This window comes from Bombus flavifrons, chromosome 12, assembly GCF_040668555.2.
Source record: "Bombus flavifrons isolate JBK064 chromosome 12, iyBomFlav1_principal, whole genome shotgun sequence".
NCBI classification, from domain to species: domain Eukaryota; kingdom Metazoa; phylum Arthropoda; class Insecta; order Hymenoptera; family Apidae; genus Bombus; species Bombus flavifrons.
Window position 1 is genome coordinate 6,269,334 of NC_138453.1, and position 22,348 is coordinate 6,291,681.

General features: G+C 39.8%; 1 protein-coding gene across 11 annotated transcripts in view; it reads left to right on the forward strand.

Annotated features, from left to right (window-relative positions):
* The window catches only part of by (focal adhesion protein tensin), a 182,582-nt gene that overhangs the window by 88,150 nt on the left and 72,084 nt on the right, over nt 1-22,348 (forward strand). For 6 of the 11 annotated variants that reach the window (XM_069125068.1, XM_069125070.1, XM_069125069.1 and 3 more), the window contains one exon: nt 14,146-14,328. The exons of 1 other annotated variant lie outside the window; for it this stretch is intronic. In XM_069125068.1, the coding sequence (XP_068981169.1) occupies nt 14,146-14,328 (183 nt within the window). Of the gene's footprint in view, nt 1-2,513; nt 2,703-3,319; nt 3,744-7,044; nt 8,838-14,145; nt 14,329-22,348 lie in introns of those variants that run through there. 4 more of the 11 variants (XM_069125074.1, XM_069125073.1, XM_069125072.1 and 1 more) reach the window with 4 other exon arrangements.

Genomic DNA, 22,348 nt, shown 5'->3' on the forward strand with positions numbered 1-22,348 from the left:
CCGCCCTCGATAGAACGTTGCTGGTGGGAAGCATCATATGTGAGAAAAACTAATTTTCCCGTGTCAAACCGTGGTAGACAATACTTTTTAGAAGGCGATTTAGAGAAGGGATATTTGTTTGGTCTGAAGGACCTTAGCTAGTAAATTACTGAGATTTATGGAGGGTACTTGAGAATATTGAGGGTACGCAGTAAGGACGAGCGGACATCTGGTTACCATCTTGTCCGCGGTGTGTGGCCTGGTCTAGGTAGTGTCGCCCGACGTAACAATTGTAATATTCAATTTAACAAACAAGTTTCATGTTAAAAGATCGCCAATAAGTATAAATAAAAAGATCTACCATCTGATGTAAGTAACTAAAACAACAATGAGTAGAGAAAGCAGTTTGTGCAAAATTACAATATTTCCAGGTTGAAAAGTTAAATTACATTTGAAGATAGTAAGAGAGTGTGATAAACTCTGATATGATACGACTAAAAACCATATACAGACGCTACTTGCTGAGTACTCACATGTTATTAACAGGACAAAATTTCATTCGGCAGGTTGTTTGTTACTTACCAGGATGCTTCGCCATGCTTCAACGGGAGCTTTATAAAATTTTCCGTGTACTGAAAATGAGGTTAACCAAATGAATTTCGACGTCGCAAGTTTTGACGATATTATATGAATCTCGGTGTACAGGTACCACGATACTCGAAGGTTATCTTCATTTTATAGCTGACAGGACAAAAAATGATTAAAAGCACAGATAGCTGATATCTGTACAGATGCTTGTCACGAAGCAACTGTTTAATATTCGCACGTGCAGGCTGCACTTGATCGTACCCCCCACATCTGGCTACGGTAGACTCTGCCGATCTTGATTACTCGGTTATTGGTGTTATCGCAATTTCCGTTCCTGCGAAGGCCGATTGTTAAAGCGTTCGCCAAGACGCTAATAACGTATTACGTTCTCTTTCATTGGCAGCAACGAACGGCAACTTACCCAAGAACCGGTTGTTACATCAATCTGGAGTGACAGCCCATTCAAAACGAGGCTCCGTACAATTTATACATTCGATCTACGAAAATTTACCTTCGTAATTATCAAAGCCATACGTCATGAAGTTGCATAGATGAACTTGATAAATACTTCTCGATCTCTTACCAATTTGTAAATTTGCCGATCTCTGTAAATATCAAACCGATGCATCATAAAGTTGCGAAGGCAAACTGCAAAAGTATTTCTCCGTCACTGTTTAATGTCTAAACAATCGTTCAATCAACTCATAAATTTGTCAATTTTTCCAAACATTCAACCGAAACATCACGAAGTCGAACGGAAGAGCTTCAAAAATACCTCTTGATCATCAGGATACCCAATATCATCAGATTATGAATATTCGAATAATTGCTGATACAAGTCATAAATTTGTATTATGTTTGTATTTAATCTTTTCAAACATTAAAAATCTGCTTAATCTTTCCAAACAGAACACCTTAAATTTGTGTATCACGTAATTGCATAAACAAAGTCTAAAAGAATTTCTCGATTAGTTTTTAATATTTCAGCGATCATTCAACCTATAAAGTCGATATTTCCAAAAAGAAGACAATGAAAGATCCCGAAAAATTGAAAACGACGGGTGGTAAAATATTCGAGCAGAACGGACGAACTGGGCCCGAGCCGGACCAATTTCTTGTCCATGAGTTCATAATTCTTGCCGCCAAGCACAAGGTCCGATTGGTTACGCAAGCACAGCAGGCGTTCAATCCGCATCGCTGCGACTGCAGGAACTTCTGCTGCAGTTTATAGTCTCGTCCCCACCCTGATCCCTCTCGTCCACGTTCCTGCGCTCCGATCTTTTCCTCGATACCCGCAACATGAACCACCGCGACAATATTTGCGGGAATTACGAAGACAACTGCGGCGATAAAGAGGCAAGCGGACCTCGACGATTAAAACCGAGCGGCGCGACGTTTCAACGCGAAGACTCGTTATGAAGATTCATCCTTTGAAGACGTACAGCCTACGATCATTCTCATATGAAAAAAGAAAAAACGTTACCTTCAAAGTTCCTAACACTGATCCACATTGGAAAAAGTTCGACGATAATTTCCATTAAAAGATACGATGATTCCCTGGGAAACTGAGAATGATACTCGTTTCAAGAGTTTAAAGTGAGAATGAAAAATAGGCAATAACATGCACCATAGTACGATGGAACAGTTCGTAGAAAGTTTCTCAAAAACTCTCCTTTATAACGGTTAAGTTTCTCGTAAAAGTACACCCAGTTGAGCACCAAAAACGACTGGAGTTGTTCTCGTTTACTGAGTTCTAGTTCAATTTCGATTCCCTCGCGAGAAACTCGACGAGGAAGAGGTATATAGATGCGATCTGCATTCGCAACGAAGTGATCCACGACAAAGAGGTCGTTGGAGCGAGGAGGGCCGCGTGTACCAGGGGAACGGCACATGCGACACACGGTCTAGCTTCTTGTGCAGCGAGATCTTCGCGCGGTCGGCCAGTTGCGGTACGCGCATACGTGTAAGCGCACGTTCGTCGCGTGAGAGGTCTCGAGACCACGGGCATTTCCGTAGTAGCGGAAAATTGCCAGTTCCAGCTAACCGTAGCCTGCCACTTCGCGTCGTTCTCATTCGAAAATGTGATATTCACGTCGATGTGCTGTGCTTGTAGTTTACCCGATCTTCAATACCAGGTCTCCAATATCGATGTTTATACGTTTATCGCTCGTTTTATACATCACAGGTCCACATGAGTGGCTGTTGATTCATCGACGAACCAAAAGTGTCGGCCGGAGATTTGCAAACGTCGAACGGTGTCGGTGAACGATTAACCCTTATGTCGGTAAAATTGGCCCCGTTTGATCGAATTACGCTCGTTCGAAATGTCGTTTCGTTAAGTCCTCGCGAGAGACTCTCGGTGCGTTTGCTTTTACGAGCGGGCAACGTTCCACGATAATTAAATTGCATTTGAAGAGGGGCACGGGGGCGGCCACCAGAGAGCGCCATTAAAATCGAGCACTCTGCAGGAGCTTTCAATTCAATTAAGCCGATCCGTCGATCTCTGAACCGGCAAGCTGCGTCATTAGCATCGTGACGTCACTCGTAAAAAATTTTATTGTTCTGTACGTCAGTGGTGCGGCGAAAACTGAGAAATTCAGGAAGTTGCAAGCTCCCTGGCTACGATATCTATACGAGATAGTTGGTACAGATTTATCTCCCGGAGCGATGGATAAATATTTACGAAGAATATCGCCGGCTCGTACGAGAGGACGAGTTGGTGATGAAGCAGATCGTGCGCTCCACGATCTGCTGCTCGCCAGTCGTAGTACGCGGATACATGCGGGAGCATGTAGCGTACAGTTCCGTCTTCGAGCTCGTGTGAAACTCGGTTCATTTCGCGTGTTTTCGCGTGTACGCGCGTCAAACGATCCATCGATTGCTCATCTCGCGAACGAGGTACTCAATCGTTCTACTTGATCGAGAATTCAGTGTTCGGTCTCCCGTAATGAATCACTCTGACGAAGTTACGATTTGTTTCTCTTTTTCAACCTCATCGACCATTGTTAAGCGAAGATTCGAATGTTTGATAAGATACACGCTGTTGAAAGTAACGTAGATTCATGTGTGATGATATTGGTGGAATTGGATAAAACGGCTTAGTCACTTCTAGCAGATTAAAGTATACTGCGTAATCTGCCTGACTAATTTGCAATCTTGACGTCTCGGAGCTTGTCGTAGGTACTTTAGGTTCTTGTAAAGTAATTCAACTGTAACCCATTAAGGGTTTAGATCGTTGCAATTTAATATTGTTTTTCTTTTAAGGTACGAGAAATTTATTAAAATAATTAGAGAGAAAAATTTCTATGTTTTAAAAAGAAATAATTTATCATAGTATTCTTCATATCATACATAAGTATTCTTAAACTTTTTCGAACTTCATAAAATATATTGAATAAATCCTCTCATATCTGCAACGTTAGAAAGCAGTACTTATGATGCAAATTGTCCAAGAGAACAAATATCGTAAATGGAGCGTCAAGTTGAGGCAACGTTGAATATGATGTGTTATTCGCTCCGACACTGGTAGGTTCTATATTTTTCAATGTATTTTTTAACCTCGTAAATGGCGTGACCTTGTCAAGAAAGACGCGCGTGAATTTACAATGATCGTCGGGCACGCGTAGTCAGAGATTCCAAAATTATCTTAGAATCTAATGCGTCACGTACCATTAACGTTAAAACTATCAGGCTAGCGAAAACAACCAATTTATCATTTTTCGTATACCACGGAAATATTCGAACACTTACCACAGAACACTTTTATGATTATGCTATGCGCGTTATATAAAACCTCGCGATATTTAATTAACAGCGTAATACGACACGACCGTCATAATTGTAGTGGGAAAATTTCAAACCAATTTGCCGCAAGTGTTATAATATTTAAAGAAGTGTTAGGATTTATAATGCTGGTTTTTTAGACATTTCCATTATCTTTCATAAAAGAGGAGGCCCTCTCATTGTACATTCTTTTTTCATATAACTCCATTCTAATTCCCTTCTCAGCCGTCACTAATTCTAGTGTTAAAATGGCTGAAACAGACATCTACGTTTCAAAGTAGAAACTCGTATGTGGAGAAACGTTCGATTCTGCTTTCGGTGGCAGACAACGTACACTTCCACGTCGATGTTTATTCACCGCACGACGCGTGCAGATGCTCGCGGCGCGCGTGTTACGAAACTCTCGATTGTTCCTCGGCGGCCCGCGTCGATTTCGCAACGAACCGACGACACGAAATAAAAGTTGCCGCTGTGTTGGTCGTTAAAAAGCCACACGGCGATATTGTTTTATCGGGGAAACGTGGGTGCCCGCGGTGGCACGATAACGTCGTGAGAAACGGGTTATAGCACGCAAGGCGCGCGCAGGTGAAGCCAGCGTATCGCGAAATGAAGCCAAACGATCGGTTCCTGGCTCTGCTTTGCCGAGAGAGGAGGAAGAAGAGCCACCACCACGTCGACCCGGGTAACCTGAATTTCTTGCAGAAGGGACAAAGCCGTTGTCACCGAGAACAAACGGCGTCCAACGGTTAAATTAGAACCGTACACGAGATCTCGCGAGCTTTTCAGCCGCCGGTGCAATCTCGATCTCTGCCGAGCGAGAGGTCGTTTATCCTCCCTCGAGCTATGCGGCCAAGAGATGTCCGGCTTCGTTCTCACGTGGATCTCTTTGCGAGTTTAGAACGTGCAAACACCGCCGTTGCAAGGCGACGATCAAAAAACCCAGAAGAATTCTCGCCGTTACATATTATGGATTCGCTCGGAACCCTTTTCTTGAGTCAAGGAATATAAGGTTCAAAGTGATTTTAGGAGCGAAGCCTGTGAAATTTGATATGAGAAATTCACAGCTGGTGTTTGATGACCTAATGATCGTGATTGGTAGCTAGGAAAGTAAAGAATTTTTTAAAGCGTATTGTTTCTGGAGAAAATGGAGGAAAGTAATCTATATATATTCTGCATTGTATCGAGAAAGTCGAGTTTCCTTCGAATTGGTTAAAATTGCCGGAATCTTTTTAGGGTAGGGAATCATAAGTTTCAACTGTTTTCTGAGGTGAAACCCGACTGTGAAATTTTATACGAGAAAGGGACTGGTATTTGATGATCTAATGATTATAGTTGGTGGAAGAAAATACAGAACTTTTTAAAGGATATTGTTCTTTGATATTGGAAAAAAATTGTAGAAAGTAACCAATATTATATCGATGTAAGATCGAAGTTCCCTTCAAACTCTTCGGAAGTTAAGAATTTCTCGAGACCAAGGAATTACAAGTCTGAACGTTTTTCATAGCAAATCTTGATTATGAAACGCGATATGAAGAAATTTCAAAGTGACATTTGATAGACGAATGATCATGGCCGACTATAGAGGAAACAGTGAATCTTTGAAAAAGTAATTTGTCTCCGATATCAAAGAAGAGGTTGAAAGAAATAATGCACGTTGTATCAAAAGATGAAAGTTTCCCTCGAGAAGCTTGCGCGACAAATAGAAATTCGACAAAACGATCTAGAAGCGGAACTAAAAGTAGAACATCCTACTCAGAATGAAATAGCTGGCTGTGCTCTCCAGACAGCTCGATATCATCGAAGAGTGTCTGTCCAAGACTGAAAGTTTCCGTTTAAAGTGCGGTGGGCAATATAAAGAATTCCACGAATTCTTGGACGAATTTCTTTCGTTCCTGCGTGTGTGTGGCGCAGCTTGGTTCGATCATTTATTTGTCTATACTCACGGACAGATTGGAGAATTTACGAGACAGATTAACGATACCGCAGAAAGTATCTCCGGATAAATCGATAAGAATCTCCGAACGAGAATCGGTCAGCTCGAACTCGTGAGAATCTCGATCATACCGATTTCTCCGGTGTCATTGAGAAACCATACACGTTTTATACGCCGTCCTCGGTATCAATGGCTGGCAGATCGAAATCCAGTACCGGTCTGAAATACGAGATGCCACCGGCGGAAGTTACCGGTCTAAGGGAGGAGAGAGAAAGAGAGGGTAAAGGGTGGGAAGGAAAGACTGGTAATTTCGCGTGGGCGTTGAGACCAGTTACGTTGGAAGGCTGACAGGGTCTCCAAATAGCAGATTGGATCGAACGCTTGGAATTCCCCGGTGAGGGATCGATCCAATTTAATTAAACTCTTGCCGAATTCCCGGACACCTCGCTCTTACACGACAATGGAGTTACGCACATAATCCCTCGATCATCGTTTCGCCTTCTCGCTCAGCCAATTCTTCTTTGCGTCTGCAATACGTTATATTGAGAGGAAGTTTACGAAGATCTTATTCTTTCTGGATGATAAGATTGTTACACACTCGAATTACACACATAGTCCTTCACCTTCGCACGAGTTCATATTTCCATTATTATTATTATTCCATCCATTATTATTATCATGGCGATAATAAGATTATTGTATACGAGTTGTAAACATAATCTGTCGTTTCATTTTTGTATTACTTCATCTTGTTTCATATCTACAATTCGTTGGAATTGTGGATAGTTTTCGAAAATCCGAATCTTCAAAGACAAATCAAATTATTGTACTCATATCGTGCACAAAACCTATCGATCATTTCACACTAGTTGTGGTCCATTCTCCTCCACGTTTACGAAAAGTTCTTAAAGATCTCGTTCGTGGACGACGATGGAATTATTGCGTTCGTGTTATACACTGATATTTCTTCCATTATCGTTCACATCTCCTCGGCAGTCTATTTCTCCACCACCTCTACAGTTGGTGGTAAAAATTCCCGAATATTTCGTTCTCCAACAACGGTAGTTGTCGCGTTCGATATATGTATTCCCTCGATCATAGTTTTATCATCGCGCAAGATCATTTTTCTTCCGCCTCTACAATTCATCGTGTTCATGAAAAATTCTCGAAGACCTCATTCTTCGATGACAATAAGACCATCGCGATCGTGCTCGCGTTATGCATATGATCTCCCGATCATCGTTTCGTATTCTCACGAGCGTATATTTCTTCTGCTTCTATATATTACCATGAATATTCCAGAATAATTTGTTCTTCAATGACAGCTTTCGACTTATAAAAAATATAATCTCTCGATTATCTTCCCATTGCGTCTATGATTCGTGGGATAAAAAATTCCAGCAGACTTCACTTTCTTCGTCGGAAATAGGATTGTCACATTACGCACATAATCTCCCAAGTACTATCGTTCCACTTTCTCACGAGTCTATTTTTCCCCGTCTTCGCGATTCATCGTGAAATTACTAAAATATTTGATCCTCCAGTAACGATGCAAGTATCGAATTTAATTTACACGCGTAAATCCTCTCAATCATTGCTTTATTCTCACACAAATCCATCATCTTTTTCTCTACGATACCTGATGTTCGCCAAGAATTCAGGAAAGTTTCGATTCCTTCGATAACAATAAGATTATTACATTCGTATTACGCGTATAATCTCCCGATCATCCTTTCATCTCCTTGTAACTCCATTTTACCTGTATTATTCACGTTCATGTAAAATCTGCAGATCATCGAATACTTGGATTAGATCGGCACTCGACGTTTGTGCTTCGTCAGAGCGTTTTCATCGGGAGGTAAAAGCGGCCGTTTCACGGCGAAAGAGGACACGCGGCGAATCGATATCGCTTTCGCAAGGACCTGCTGGCCTATCTGCGCGAAGTCACGCGAATTTAGGGCGTGGAATTGCGGACGAGCGAAAAATTGCGATGCAACTGCCTCTTCGAGCCCCTGACATGTTCGTCAAGGACGGAATATAATTCGTCGTGCTCGCGTTTCAGCGGCGACGATTGGTCATATCCGTCGATTTCGTTTGCAGAATCCATCGTGACGCGTTCCGTCGTCGATGCGACGTTTCGTTAATTATTATCGAGCCAATCCGTGGATCGAAGAGAGAAGGGAGAGCCAGTGACACGAGACCAGTCGACGCGACTATGTCGACTCGAACGAAAAGCGCAGACCGATCGTACGATACGGGCATTAGCTTGCGACCTTCTGTCGCATTTTTCGCCTCGCGTCATCGACTATTTGTGTATCTAAAAAGAAGTAGCGGGTTCTGAGAGCGCGACAGAGAGGTCTAAACGAAAAAAGAGAAGAAGCAGAGAACAACAGTGGCTGTTAAAGAAGGCTTGTAAAGAAGTTCCGTCTCGTCTTGGTTCAAGATCGAGCGGTCTGAGTAATTCGGTTGGCTTCTGGGCAAGTTCGATGCGAGGAATGCTCGCGGGATGAAGGCAAAGCTGTCACGAAAAGAGCTGGATCATCTCTTTAGCGAGGTATTAAAACAGGCATCGTAATAGTCAATAAGTTTTGTTTAGCTAGAATTTATTAGGAATTGTTTATTTAGAAACATGAGCTCGATTTAAACCGTAATTTAAGCGTTTTAGGCGTTTTAGTTTTATCTAGAGCCTTACGTAGAGTCAGTAGATAGAGAAAATTGGTCGGCATAATAAAAAGATTGGTAGTTAGTTAAAAAAAAATAACGTGAACCATAAACCTGAATAGCACGGCAGTATATCATACTCTTGAGGTCACTGTGTTTTTGCAGGCAGCCATTAAGCCACGTGGCTTGTACGTCATCGAAAGAATGCAAATTGATGTTTCAGCCGGAACAAGGCTAGGGTATCGTAGATAAATAATTCCTACGGTTAAATGCTAGAGCGATATTTTTCGAGCGAGAGCTCGATCGCGCATTAGTGGTGAGTCGCGGCAACGATCATTAATCAATTTCAGTTTAAACGTCCCGTAATTACGCTCTATCCAATGAAACGCGTCGCGTCACGGGGAACTCCTACGGTCTTCGATAAGTGATATTTTCCTATCGGAATCTTGTATCTACTTTTTCTCGAACGACGCACCGGCTAATTGACTCCGAGATATCTTCGGCAGCGTTTCTAATCTACCCATGGCAATTAATAATAATCCAACACAATATGTAACGAACTGAAATTTCCGGTGATAAATCGATTACACGGTATGCTGATTTCCCTTAAATTAATTAGGTAAACCGGACGGAACGTATCGTGTGAGGCGATCGCGTCAAACATTGGTCTAGGAAAAAGTTGGTCTCGCATTTTCTTTCTTCTGGTCTCGTGTTTTCCTTTATCAACGTCGATATCTGGCCATTGAGATCACGCTGTAAGATTAACCGTTATCTATCACGTAATTCCTGTTCGCGCAACACGTCCACAAGGACACCCGTATGTCGATATATGCGCGTGGAGGAACACGCTCGAGTGACTTACGAGCAACAGGGAAATTGATTGGATCGCATTGACGCCTATGCAGCTGAACGAGAAGCTCTCGACTAATCTTTTTGCTCGTTTTCCCCGATGCCACGAGTGATCTTTGTTGTCGTTGCTCAAACGACAGCGTGGATTAGAGACAATTAATTTTTTACCGGCTCGAACCCCGAAGCTTGTGGCTGTAACGCTTGACGTAATTGCATACCGAGCAACGCAGAGGACAACTATGTTCGAGTGACTGAAAGTGGAGCGAGTGGAACGATAAGAACGAGGATAGAATTAGTTTAACATGCAGTTTGTAGTGCACTTTTGTGTAACGCTGGTTTAAGGACTCTCTGGACACGTGTCTAGTACTTTCGTGCTATTTAAAAAGCTGATGGATTTAGGATAGAACGAAGTTATAAGGTTTACGATAATCGGGAAAGAAATTATCGAGCGTGAAGCATCTAATGAATTTTGGGAATAAATCACCAAAGCTCTTGGTATTCAAATTATTGTCGACGAGACTTCGGAAGTAGCACCACCGATTTTTATTTATTTCTTATGAAAATATGTACTTTTATTTGTTCCACATTCAGATCTGTAACTAATTCAATGCAGACCTTAATTCAATATGTGTCTTTAAATTGAGAAGGAACGATTAAAACATCTTATTTAAAAAAAAAACCAGCGTGTCAATTCGTTTGGCAGGAACTGTTATGTATGCTCGTTCTAATTTAACAAGATACGATCTTAACGTCATCGCCGAACCGTAGCGACACATGATAACTTAAGCTGTGATAACTTTCGGACCAGTTCGAAGAGCTTTCTTGGAATAGTCGGTTCTTTCTCGCTGCATCCTATTAATCTACGCAATTACCATGAACACTTTGTATCGCAGAGTCTTGGAATAATCCCGAGTAGAAATCGTAATCTCTGAAAGTGTCATAATTACCGTTCGTTTGCCTTTGCATTTAGTTTATCGACTTTGCATTTACCTATGAAACGCATCGACTTACGTAGTTGTATTTCATTTAAGATGTACCTTCTTACATGATTATATTTCCTCGTTACGTAATTGCACGTGTTATACCCTCCCTGTGTTACTTCCTTGTTGCTTAATTAAAACCACGCCTTTATTTACACGAGAAGCAATCGTAGCCGGTGTAAACGCGATGTACCGTATTCCAGTAAGCGACCCTCAGGATCGACGGGATCGATACCGGACAGACCGTGAATATATCTGTCGATCTCGATCGTGCTGGATCACTCGACGCTGCAGAGGTTCGTTGCCAGAGACGAGAGGTTCAATCGCGGCTCCCGTTAGCCTCTAATTCGTACGTTTGTTCGCGCTCGTTTCGCCATAATATCATGAAGAAGATAAACGTACCGCATTTACGAACCATCGTCGAGACATATACCATACTGCGCACTGTGCAACAGTCATAACTCAAATAGTCTCGAACTCAGTTTCGGGAAGGTTTCCACTCTCTATTGTATGAAAGAGAATTTTTAAGATGTTGAAGATTTCACGTGGTTTTTTCTGGGTCATACATTTGTTGAAAATATTGCAATGTATAGAGCACCGAGCCAAGTATAATAAATTGTGAATGTTTACGCAAATTTGTATTTTCCTTCTGAATATAACTAAAGAGATATTTTGTAAATAGAGATTTTTTACATTTATCAAAAGTTACTTTACTCCGCTGAAAGATAATTCTGGTGTTCTAGACATTTTATATATTTTTGCATATTGTACGATACAATTAGTATTTTCTGGATTTAATCTTCCCTAAAAGGAAGAATTTCCAATGGAATTGGAAAGAATCAATGGAAATGTTGGAAGTAAAACGTTAACGACAGAAGTAAATTTCTATCCTATAAAATTCCATTCAATAACATTCTTCTACTCAGCTTTAATTTCTGTAAGTAAAACAGTTTCATTTGCGCTAGATAATCTAATGCTCTTGCACACTGCTGCAGATACATTCCAAGAAAAAGCAGTCTTAGCCGAGATATATTACGACTAAACGAGGAATAACGAACGTGCTTTAGTTTGTAATCAAGCGCAGAAATTGGAAAAAAAATATTTAATCAGAGTAAATTTCGATATTCGTGTTTCAAATCTCCGGAAATTTAATTCGAGAAAGATTCACAATGTCATTTCTATACGATTCAAACGCAGGATTTATTTCTGTCGGAAGATCGTGCTCATTTCCAAATGCAATACGAAGGAAGATTGATCGTCTTTCGCATGGAAGTCTGGTGAAACGAACGCGAGACTCTTCTGCATGTAAAAACATGCGTGAAGATTGGATTTTTAAACGAGTCCCGTCGTTGTTGAATTAATGAAGCGAGCGTATGGAAATTCATGTACAACTCGACAGAAAGGAAGGAACACGAGATATGTTTTATTCCAAATAAAATAACAAGCCACAAACGATTATTTCTTTTCTTTTTCCACTCTTAATTTTCATATTCCAAAATTTCAACACGTTTCAGGTTAACACCTCTATTTGGAGAAAGGGGGGATGAAAAAAAGCAGAGATATATGGAAGAACAAAAAGGGAAGGGAAAGAGGAATAAAAACGCACGAAGAATTTAGAGAAGATTGAATTGTATGGTGTATTTAACCTGGTAGAAAAACAGCGGCCGCGATTCTTTCTTTCGTCGGGCGGTGCAATTCCACGCGCAATTAACCACCGCGCGATGGAAGAAATTGCGCACATTGTGCTCGTAATTTTAAGGGTAAACGCAGCGCCGGCCCGTGAATTATCCTCATTCGTCGTGAAATTAATTTCGACGCGGCACGAAAGGATTTCTCGACGCTGTCGATTCTTTATCCTGCTATGGAAAAATACTTTATTTCAAGAGCCATCGAGAGAGAAACGACTGTGTTTTTTTTTTATTTTCGTGTGGTGTACACCAAGTAGCTCCACTTACGCCTCCCATTATACTCCTATGCTAATCGCTACTATAGCAGGTTGTTGCGTAACTGCAATTACCGTACTGCGAGCAACGATGTTCCTCTTGGCCGTGCTGTACCGTGGCACGCGATCCTTCGTTGTTTCTTAATATCTGAAACCCTTAAACCTCCACGCAAGGTATAAAATATATGCTTCCTTAACAGTAGAAATACCAAATCTGTTACAATAATTCATTCAGGCTGCTTTCAATCCTCTTGCATACCGTAGTTTATTCTCGTAAAAAAATACGAAAAAATATCAAAATTTTTCTTGAAATGAAAACTCTGCGAGGCTATTATATCCTTTAGGTTACTTTCGAGTTAATTATATTTTTCTGTCATTAACTTTGGAGGAAGAATGACAAAATATCTTGAGTTTGAAAACAATATATATGTCTAAAAAGATATATTTTATTTTATATTATATTTTTATGTGTTATATTTTAAAACATTTCTTAAAACTTTCCTTGTTTGTTGAAAAAAGGAGACGTCACCAAGACGTAAAACTAGAAGAACCGTGACAGAATTTAAAGGAAAGAACTAACACGACTATTTTAAACACCTTTGAAATTTGAAGTAGCGTGATATACGGTTTTCTCTTGTTTAAGGATTTCTCTTATTTAAGGATTTCTCTTATTAAGGTAATTCATTTGGGAGAGGTTCGTTTCGGTTACGACTACGTAGATGAATGCGCCTTTCGAAATCAGTTTTTCACTGGACCGTGCCGAGCGATCGTTCACGATACAATTGTTCGAAGGCAAATATCCGCAACTAATCGAAGTGTGTCATCGTACGATTTACGATATATAGAGGTGTGCGTAAACGATTCATGCGGTCTGATTCCTCGAGGGTTCGCATGTTTAACATTCGTCATTTTTGACGACACTTTTAACTCATCTTGCTTTATCATCTTCCAATGATTATATTATACATTCTGCTATCACACTACACCTGAAGCAAAACGTTCGAATATTTCACATACATACATAGAATCCGCGATTAGTAAATCTTTCTTATACTACGGACTTAAAATTACAGTTCAGATTAAACAAAATTAAAGGAACAGTATATATTTGTATATATAGTTTGATTTCTGCTAAAAATATGTTATACAGTACGCGCATTTGCGAGGACTAAAAACTAATTGAAACATTTTGACTTTACTTCTGACTTTTAATTCGATAATTAATTGACTTTACTACTGTAACTACAGAATTTTCCGAGTAAGATACATTCGATGCTGTAAAGGAGAGGGGTTCATATCGTTTAATTAAAGACACGTTTATTTGTTTTTTACTTTGGTTCAGGATAATTAGAATAATCTCGATATTATAGCGCATTTTATTAGTCGTAAATTGTTTGTAGAATTTTAACGATTTGCTGCTTTATCCGTAGGGTGCTAGATTCCGGGATACCTCGCAGCAAATCCATAAGCAATGGCAGGCAGATCCGGCTCGAGCGTTTCCAACGGTTGGCCCCGTCACCGCAGGCTCGGTATCTCCCACGTCAGGCGAAATTTCAACCCCGAATTCGACACCCAGTCCGAGCCCTAGTCCGACTAACAGTCAACAAGTCGCGGTAAGTAGCTCTGACCCTGTTATCGATCCCCTCACATCCGTCAAACCGTTTCAAAGGCCACCAAATTTGAGGCATGAATGAACGTGACCCGGGTCGGCGATTCACAAAATACCGGTGTAACTTGGTGCACGAGGGAAGCCAGATGCGATGGTCAGTTTGATTCACTTGAAGGGCCAGTGAAATATCGTGCGCGTGATAGAAATCTTTAAACAACTACCAGGCTACCGGGCTGCTTCCTTAATTTCATTGAAGTTGAGAATATTTTTTTACATTGCTACATGTTGCAATAATTATTTGAATTTAATTTAGAGTTTTGCGACCTTATTAAGCTAAAAGGTTCTTAGGTTTCTTTCCTAGTTTCCTGTAATCTCAGAACTTTTCTTCTAGCTTGTTACAGGATAAAAAAGATTTTAATTTAAATTCCAGAATTCCTATTAAAAGAATTGCTATTAAAACAATTTTTTAATTCCTTCAAACTCCACAGCTTTTTTTCTAAACTGTTATGGATAGGAATTGCTAGGATTTAATTTATGAATGAAAATTGCCAAGCTACATTTTATGATACAAAGAGCTGTGTTCTTATTTTGAGGGTATACTTAATTTTAGGGAAAGTTGTGTTAAAAAGTTTGAGGCCATCCGATGAAATGTTTCGTAATAAAGCTTGAGAGGTCCATTGCTTCTCTGGACCAATAGCATTTCACCTGTCCTATATAGAGACCGAGAAAATCTCGATATATACATCCTCCCCGGACGTAAATCTCGAGGGTCTGAGTCGAGGTTTTGAATTAGAATTCGGGACAAAAATCGAAATTCGTAGACGACCACGTTCTCACGTGCGACGACCGGATTCTCCTCGAATATACACCGAAGAATTGAGTTAGTATTTTCCTGCATCGTCCTGAGTGCATCACCGATCGAATCCGGCAGTAACCACATTTCCATGTAACACATGAAACCTATAAAACTTGAGATCGTGTACACTTTTGTATGATTCTCACTTTTTTCCTTACAATTTATTTTATCCCATCAGGAATTATAAATTCATTAAAAAAATTAATAGACATTCGCTTTCTACATTGAATGAACAAATTCTAAAAATTAATTCATTTTTTAAATGAATATTTATTTATTTAATGAAAAATCCGTTATTTGTTATTTCGTTATTACAAAATATTCGCTTTTTGTATTTAGATAGGCAAATCCTAAAACGTAATCACCGATAAAAGCAAATCCTAGGAAATGTGCGAGTAGTAAATTTTCCTTTTCAATTTTTAGTATGGATAGCTGGAAATCTATCTAAGTACAGACAACGTATACGAGCATGCTGTATAGTGTTAGATGTACGTGTTCCTAAAGGCGTACAATTAAATGCACATCATTGTTCGTAAGAGACTATCGGACGTTCGAGCTGTATCCGATTGAACTCGATCATGGAGCCGGAATAGAGTAGAGCAACCCTTCACTATAGTGGCATTGTACTCGCATGGCTGAGTGAAATTTGATTCTGGGTCAGGAGGGTTTGATGAGAAATTAGTTGATTTATATGGGATCTCTTTACGTTGAAACTGACAGAGCGGATCAACGTGAACGTGCAGAGATTTTCAGAAAAATTCACGTTTAACCTGTTGCATACTAAAATCTACCCGCTGTCAGCGTTTCATTATAAAAACTGTCGATATTGGAATTTAGATAAACGACGAAAAGAGAGAAAAGTACGTAGTAATTTCGTTTTAAAGCCATCCGCTTTAAACGGTTATATCAAGGGAACATCCCGATAGTGTCGCAATCGTTGAGCGTATAATCTTGTTTTTCATTCGCGGAGATCATGCTCACCACGAGATTAACCGTAATATTCCGATAGAAGCGGCGTACCAACGATATTTCGGTGACATCAACGACAATTTGTATGTTCCCGGAGAATCGTCGATGATCCCATCCTTATTTTTTGCCCGGCTGACCTAATTAAGCAATTACGACCAACCAGTAGATTACTATCGTGGCATGAATTCAGGCGTCCGACCATGGAAACAAAACCACAACGATGTATATACGGTGGCGTCGATTAAACGACCGGCCGCGCTTCCATCGGAACATCCAATTGGTGTAAAGTCCAATTGGATTATCGACGGTCGTTCAATTGCACGTACGATTGCAGCTCGACGTTATTATCGCATTAATGCCGATTAGTCGATGCGCCGGTTTGGTACGCGACGTCTATACCACCGTCAAAACATTATAACCGTACTATTTCGGGCTGAATGCTCCTAAACGATCGTCTCGTAAATGCTAATCGAATTATATATTGGGAAACATTTTTTTCGGACAAATCGTATGATCGATTTTGATATTGGTGTTCGAATAATATATCTGTATTTGAATAAGGGTTGTACGAGATATAACATGCGCTTGATTCATCTAAACAATCGTGAACAATTTGTAATAAGAGATGACTGCACTGAGTCTCTTCATTGCTTAAATTATATACTAAAAACGGGTGTGCGAATTTACTAAAACTAGAGGGAAATGACTATGTTTTACATATCTGTATTAATAACTTTCTTACAGTTGATAGGACTAATTTTAATGAACAATAATTGTAAATTGATAACCATAGTTCTCTCAAAGAGTATATAATTTTTATTCCTAAAGATCTTCTGTTCAGCAAATACCGAAAGATAAAATGCCGAATAACGAACAAGCTCACGAATTCTTCATAAATTTCTTGAAAATAAAATATTCATCGCTCGATCACAGAAGGCAAAAAAATATCCAACATTCATTGGGTGCAAAAAAGTAATCAGAGTGCAGGGTAGCGATCGGCCGAGCAATCAACCGCATTAGAGATTCTCTTTCATTAGCGACGCCAGAAATCAGGACATCGACTGGCTTTGCCAGTCTTCTAGCATGCAAAGAAGTGCACTACCCTCGCGACTTAAGCATGTTCCGTGGGTCGTTTGCGAGGCTTCCAAGACGCGCAGGTGAGCAGCTCGTCTTACCGGGTCATGATTAATCCTTAAACGCTTTTTACCAGGCGCAATACCCGGCCACGTTGGTCGTGGCACGAGTTAATTAACCCACCAGGAGTTCTTCCACGCGAACGAGAGAAAACGAACAGCCGGTCAATCTTTAATTAACGTCTTAATCGGGCGATCCTATCGCAATTACTAACACCGTATCGCTCGCACGTACCGTTTTTAAGAGTCTGACGATGCGAAATACGGATAAGAACGACAGACTGCAGTTTGATATTTAGGACAACGCCCATCAGGAGATGTAGAACATCAATGGAGAGCTTATCATCAGAGAAATCCATCGGCAGGGATTCGGGGTGTCCAACACTTTACCGCTCCAAACATGGAAGATTGTAAATCCTAACTCGAACCATCCCGTAACGACCATGCAGGATGTGTCCGATGCTAGTCCTTAACTATGAAAACCATGAAACCAACAGAATCTCGCATAAATTTGTAAGAAGGAAAATTTTTAAATCTATATCGACTATGCAGGATGTGTCTGGTGATAGCCCTAAACTGATTGAAATCAATAAAACGCCACAAAAAATTGTATTATTTATATTGCTACAGTACTTATCATCTGTTTCTCAAATATTCCCTTTTGGAAATGAGTTGTTTAAATTTACGATTTCCGCTATCTCGCTATCTCTACTGACAAGCCTCCTATCATCAATGTATTCCACTGCCTGGTGGCTGTTATCCTAAATGCTAAACTTTTGCTGAGCAAGGTTTAAACCTTGATGTTTCTTCGAAGTCAAAGGAGGAGGACAATAAATAAAGTTCACGAGTATGTGTCGCGAGTTTCGTTGGGAGGTCGTCTCTTTCGGCTGCTTGGAAATCGGTTACCGCTTATGGTAATGTCGGCGAAGAAGAAAACGGGAGGCACGAGGTCAAGAGGGCTCGGGTTGCTGAAAAAAAGAAGCGGTGGAGGTCCTTGAGAATCCTGCAGCTGCCAGTCGTCATCGGTTCATTGAACGTAGGGGGACCGCCGCGCGTGTTTCACGTCCTGATCGTTTAGTGCTTGCCGAGGGTTAGAAAATAGGGTTGAGGTCGTTAAAGCGTTGACGGAACACGATGCAGCGCGCTGTTTAGCAGCTGGGTACAGGCATGTTACTTTTTTACTAGCCTTAGAGATTTTTTTACGGAGTACATTGTCGTGGGACGTCACGTTCGTTTGATGAGTTATTAGATGACAATTTTGAACGACAGTTGAGTCTCGTCGAAGTTAAAACAACAGAAACGATACACGATCAAATATTTTGTAAAAATTGAAATTGTTTTATAGGAAGAAATGAATAGCAATGAATATGATATATCTTTTATAAGATATACACCAGCGATTTAATTTTATTATTATTTTAAATTGTTGCTACGTAGGTATATCAATAACAACTTACTTTAGTCGATGAACATTTAAAAAAATGTTTTATTAAAAACTTGGTTGATTTTCTTTGAAATTCTTGAATTTTATAACATGCAATAATTTCAAATTTCTGGACAGTAGTGTACGATTCGATACAAGGTATCACAGCTTAAATTTGTCAAAATGAAAATATTGAATGGTTAAATTTTATTACTAAAAATATTTATTATATCTCTTTACTGGATTACTGTTATATCATTAGGTACAATCATCTCTAATCTCGACAGCTTTTTGCTCAAATACCAAATCTCAAAGTTAAGTTTCAACACCTTCATATCTACCGCTAGGCTAACATGGAATGTGGCAGATTCGCCGATACGGCGATAGAATTTCCAAAATTGATATAGGCAAATAGGATAAGCCCTATATCGAGTAAAGGGTATCCAGAACAAAACTGCCTTGTTTCCTTTTACGCGCAACCCTTTCTGCATTTTCGATGCAATTAATCTCGCGTTGTCTCGTGTACGGGCGATCGTACGAATTTGCACCAGACCGGCGGAAACATGCCTCGCCATTGAAGTTGTAGCATCACGCCGAGCATTAATCTTATTTAACTTAATTGCATCGCTTGCTTTGTTAGGCGAATGTTCTGCAAACACGGGCGAACAACAAAATTCTGCTCGCGTTCATGTAACAGTCGCCATAAATTTTTTCATGACGTACATTGTTCGTAACAATGAAACAATAGGCCGATTAACCTATACAATTATTTCATACACTTCTATTTTATTTTATTTTTGTTTCTCCTTTCAAATGTTTAAGATTAATGTATGAATGGATAAATTTATTCCGGTGAAAACGCGAAAGCGAAAAACCGCGAACGATTGTGAGCATTTGCAGGCGTTCGTAGCAATACCGATATATCAAAGAAAATTCGCGTTTCGTTTGCATTCGTACCTGTTCGATAAAAATAAATGGTCGTATACTGCATTTTTCTATAAATCGACGAGTGTTTGCGAATAGGGTGTTGTTCAATAAACATTTGTTTGATAGGTACACCGAGCAATTTCTGTTAGAAATCTGCATTTAGTGGGTGTATGGTATACGAGTTGTTAATTGAATCATTCCTTAAGGAAAAACTTCTATAATCGCGGAGTTAAAAATGAACAAAGACAAATTAATTTTTATTAGGTTGATTTTAATTCTTCTATTCCTGGACATATCGAAGGACAGATAGCTTACAATTGTATTTAGGGCAAATCAGGGACAAATAGCTTATGAATTGAGTTTCATATAATAGAAGTTCGCCAATTGTTCTCAGTATCCACTATTTTTATTTATCTAATAGAAACTCGCGTTCAGAAAAGTAGATTCGATTGAAAGAAATTAAGTTAATCAAGCGCTAAACTTGAAACTTTTTTGCAATAAATCGAGTCCTACTATAATTTATTTCGAAGAGGAAACGACAGGAAACGTAAAAACACAGGAAATCTCCAAATAAAGAGATTATATCCAAGAGATTAGCAACTCGAATGACAAGTTACCTCGTCTTTCTTGGCTGACTGGTTTAGAATACCACGAATTCCCAACAAAACCAAACGCAGAATAAGCATCTAAATCTTCCAACAATCTTATACTCAAAACAACACACAAACGAATAAACTCTGCCTGCAGTATCCACTTAAAAAAAACATAACGCGCTTTCGAAAGTGCATAATCGAGCCTGTTCTCGAACTGTCCATGCTTTGAAAAGACGTTTCCCATGCTTGGACTGTTTTCATTTCGTCACCGAGACACGAGCGGAGCAACATCTGCCCTGGCACGCGTAAACTGGATGGATTTATTTACGGTTCGAAAGGGGTAGCTGGGTTCGATCTTTGGCGACAGAAGGAAAAAGGGAAGCGGCCACTTCGACGCCAGCCACCAGCCGTAATCTCGTTCAAGGCGTTCCCTCATACTATCGGCTACCTCTAACTTCCGGTTAAATTTAGACGTGCTCGCTCTCCGTTACTATGCTTCAGCAAACAAGCTGCCTCCAACTATTCGATCGGAATTTCATTTAATTTAATATATTCACCTTCGTATTATTCACGAGCCAAAGCTGATTATACACAAAAGGGCTCAACTTCGTTTTGGAACACACCGAATTTGTAACTCTTTCTTATAACGTATGATTTTTGCACGAGTAGAATCACAAAGTGTTAGTTTTAAGGCACGAAGATCGATATTTTGAAAATTAGATACATGAGATTTATGCATATGTTGTAACTTCTATATACACTTGCAGATTGGTTTTGAGTTTTATCCGCGTAATCATAATGGCTTTTTCTTACCACAACGTCAGTGAAATTTTAAAATATTGGCAGAACTCTAGCAGATCCAGCACAGATACGAAAATTCACTAAAACTTCACCAATACAGTGACACGTGTATCGTTGGTTCGATCACTGACCGTTATTTTGTAAAGAATACGAAGATCCGCGATAACTCTTGCGACTTTAAATTTACGTGAAACTTATCGGAACAGTATCGAAGTATACAGTGGAGAATTGGGCGAAGGCCAACAAATTGGAAAATAAATGGATTCATCGTGCGAGTGATCCTTCGTCTTGATTTAGGGATTACGACGTCTTTAGCGAACTTGGAAGATTTGTGCGGCTTCTCCACTCGTTCTTGGTTCTCTCTTCGAACGTTTTAGCAAAGCGGACTGAGCGTTTAATCCTTGAAGTTTACTTTGTTTCCATTCGAAAGACAGTCAATGCATTATCTTATCGATGAGAGTCTGCTTCCTCTGGATAATCTATTTTTGAAAAGAAATTATGAGGTCACGCGATACTTGTCCAAAGAGGATTATACGGTGTATGATGGATTACAGTAAGATTATAGGAAGATCAATGGAATAAACATCGTTTGTAATTTTGTCATTCAATTGGAAGAAAATCTCGGACAGATGTGAACAATCTTCCATTAATCTTGAACTTGTCCAATAAGATAGAAATAATTAATTTTCTAAAAAGATTCAATAAAAATTTGGATCTTGATTTATAGCTTACAAATGAGAAGGTTCGGCCTAATTGTAGATCAGCAAAACTTTACGTCAGGTATTATTTTAGAGCGAAATTATGACAAGAACTCGACGATAGGAATTAAAGGTTCACAACCATAATATTCCAGCTATTATTTAAGAAGTATGTAGATAAACCTGAAGCTTTAATATTTAAAACTTTTGTATAAACTTCGATATTGGATGAAGATATTCAAAAAGTCTCGTTATATTTTCGTTGCAAAGTACGATAGTTCGAAAGATTGTCCAAACTAGGATTAAAACGACTGCAATGTCGCTCTTCTTTTGTTTCCAAAGATTTCGCGTCTATTACTTTTGAACGTAACATTTCAGTACGCATGTTCCTGGAATCTAGTTTCAGTTTACGGAACACTTGAGATCCAAACGTTTTCACCCGCTTCCTCAAGCATCGGCGAAAACTTCTTGGAATATGTATCGCGCGACATATACACGTCGGACTTTCGTAGCCAGAGATTCACGACGATCGGAAGTTTTATTCGTGCGTCGTCGCTCGCACTTGGATCAATGGAATTCTTTCCCGTGAACGATTTGTCATCGTGTGCCGAATCGTCTCTCCCA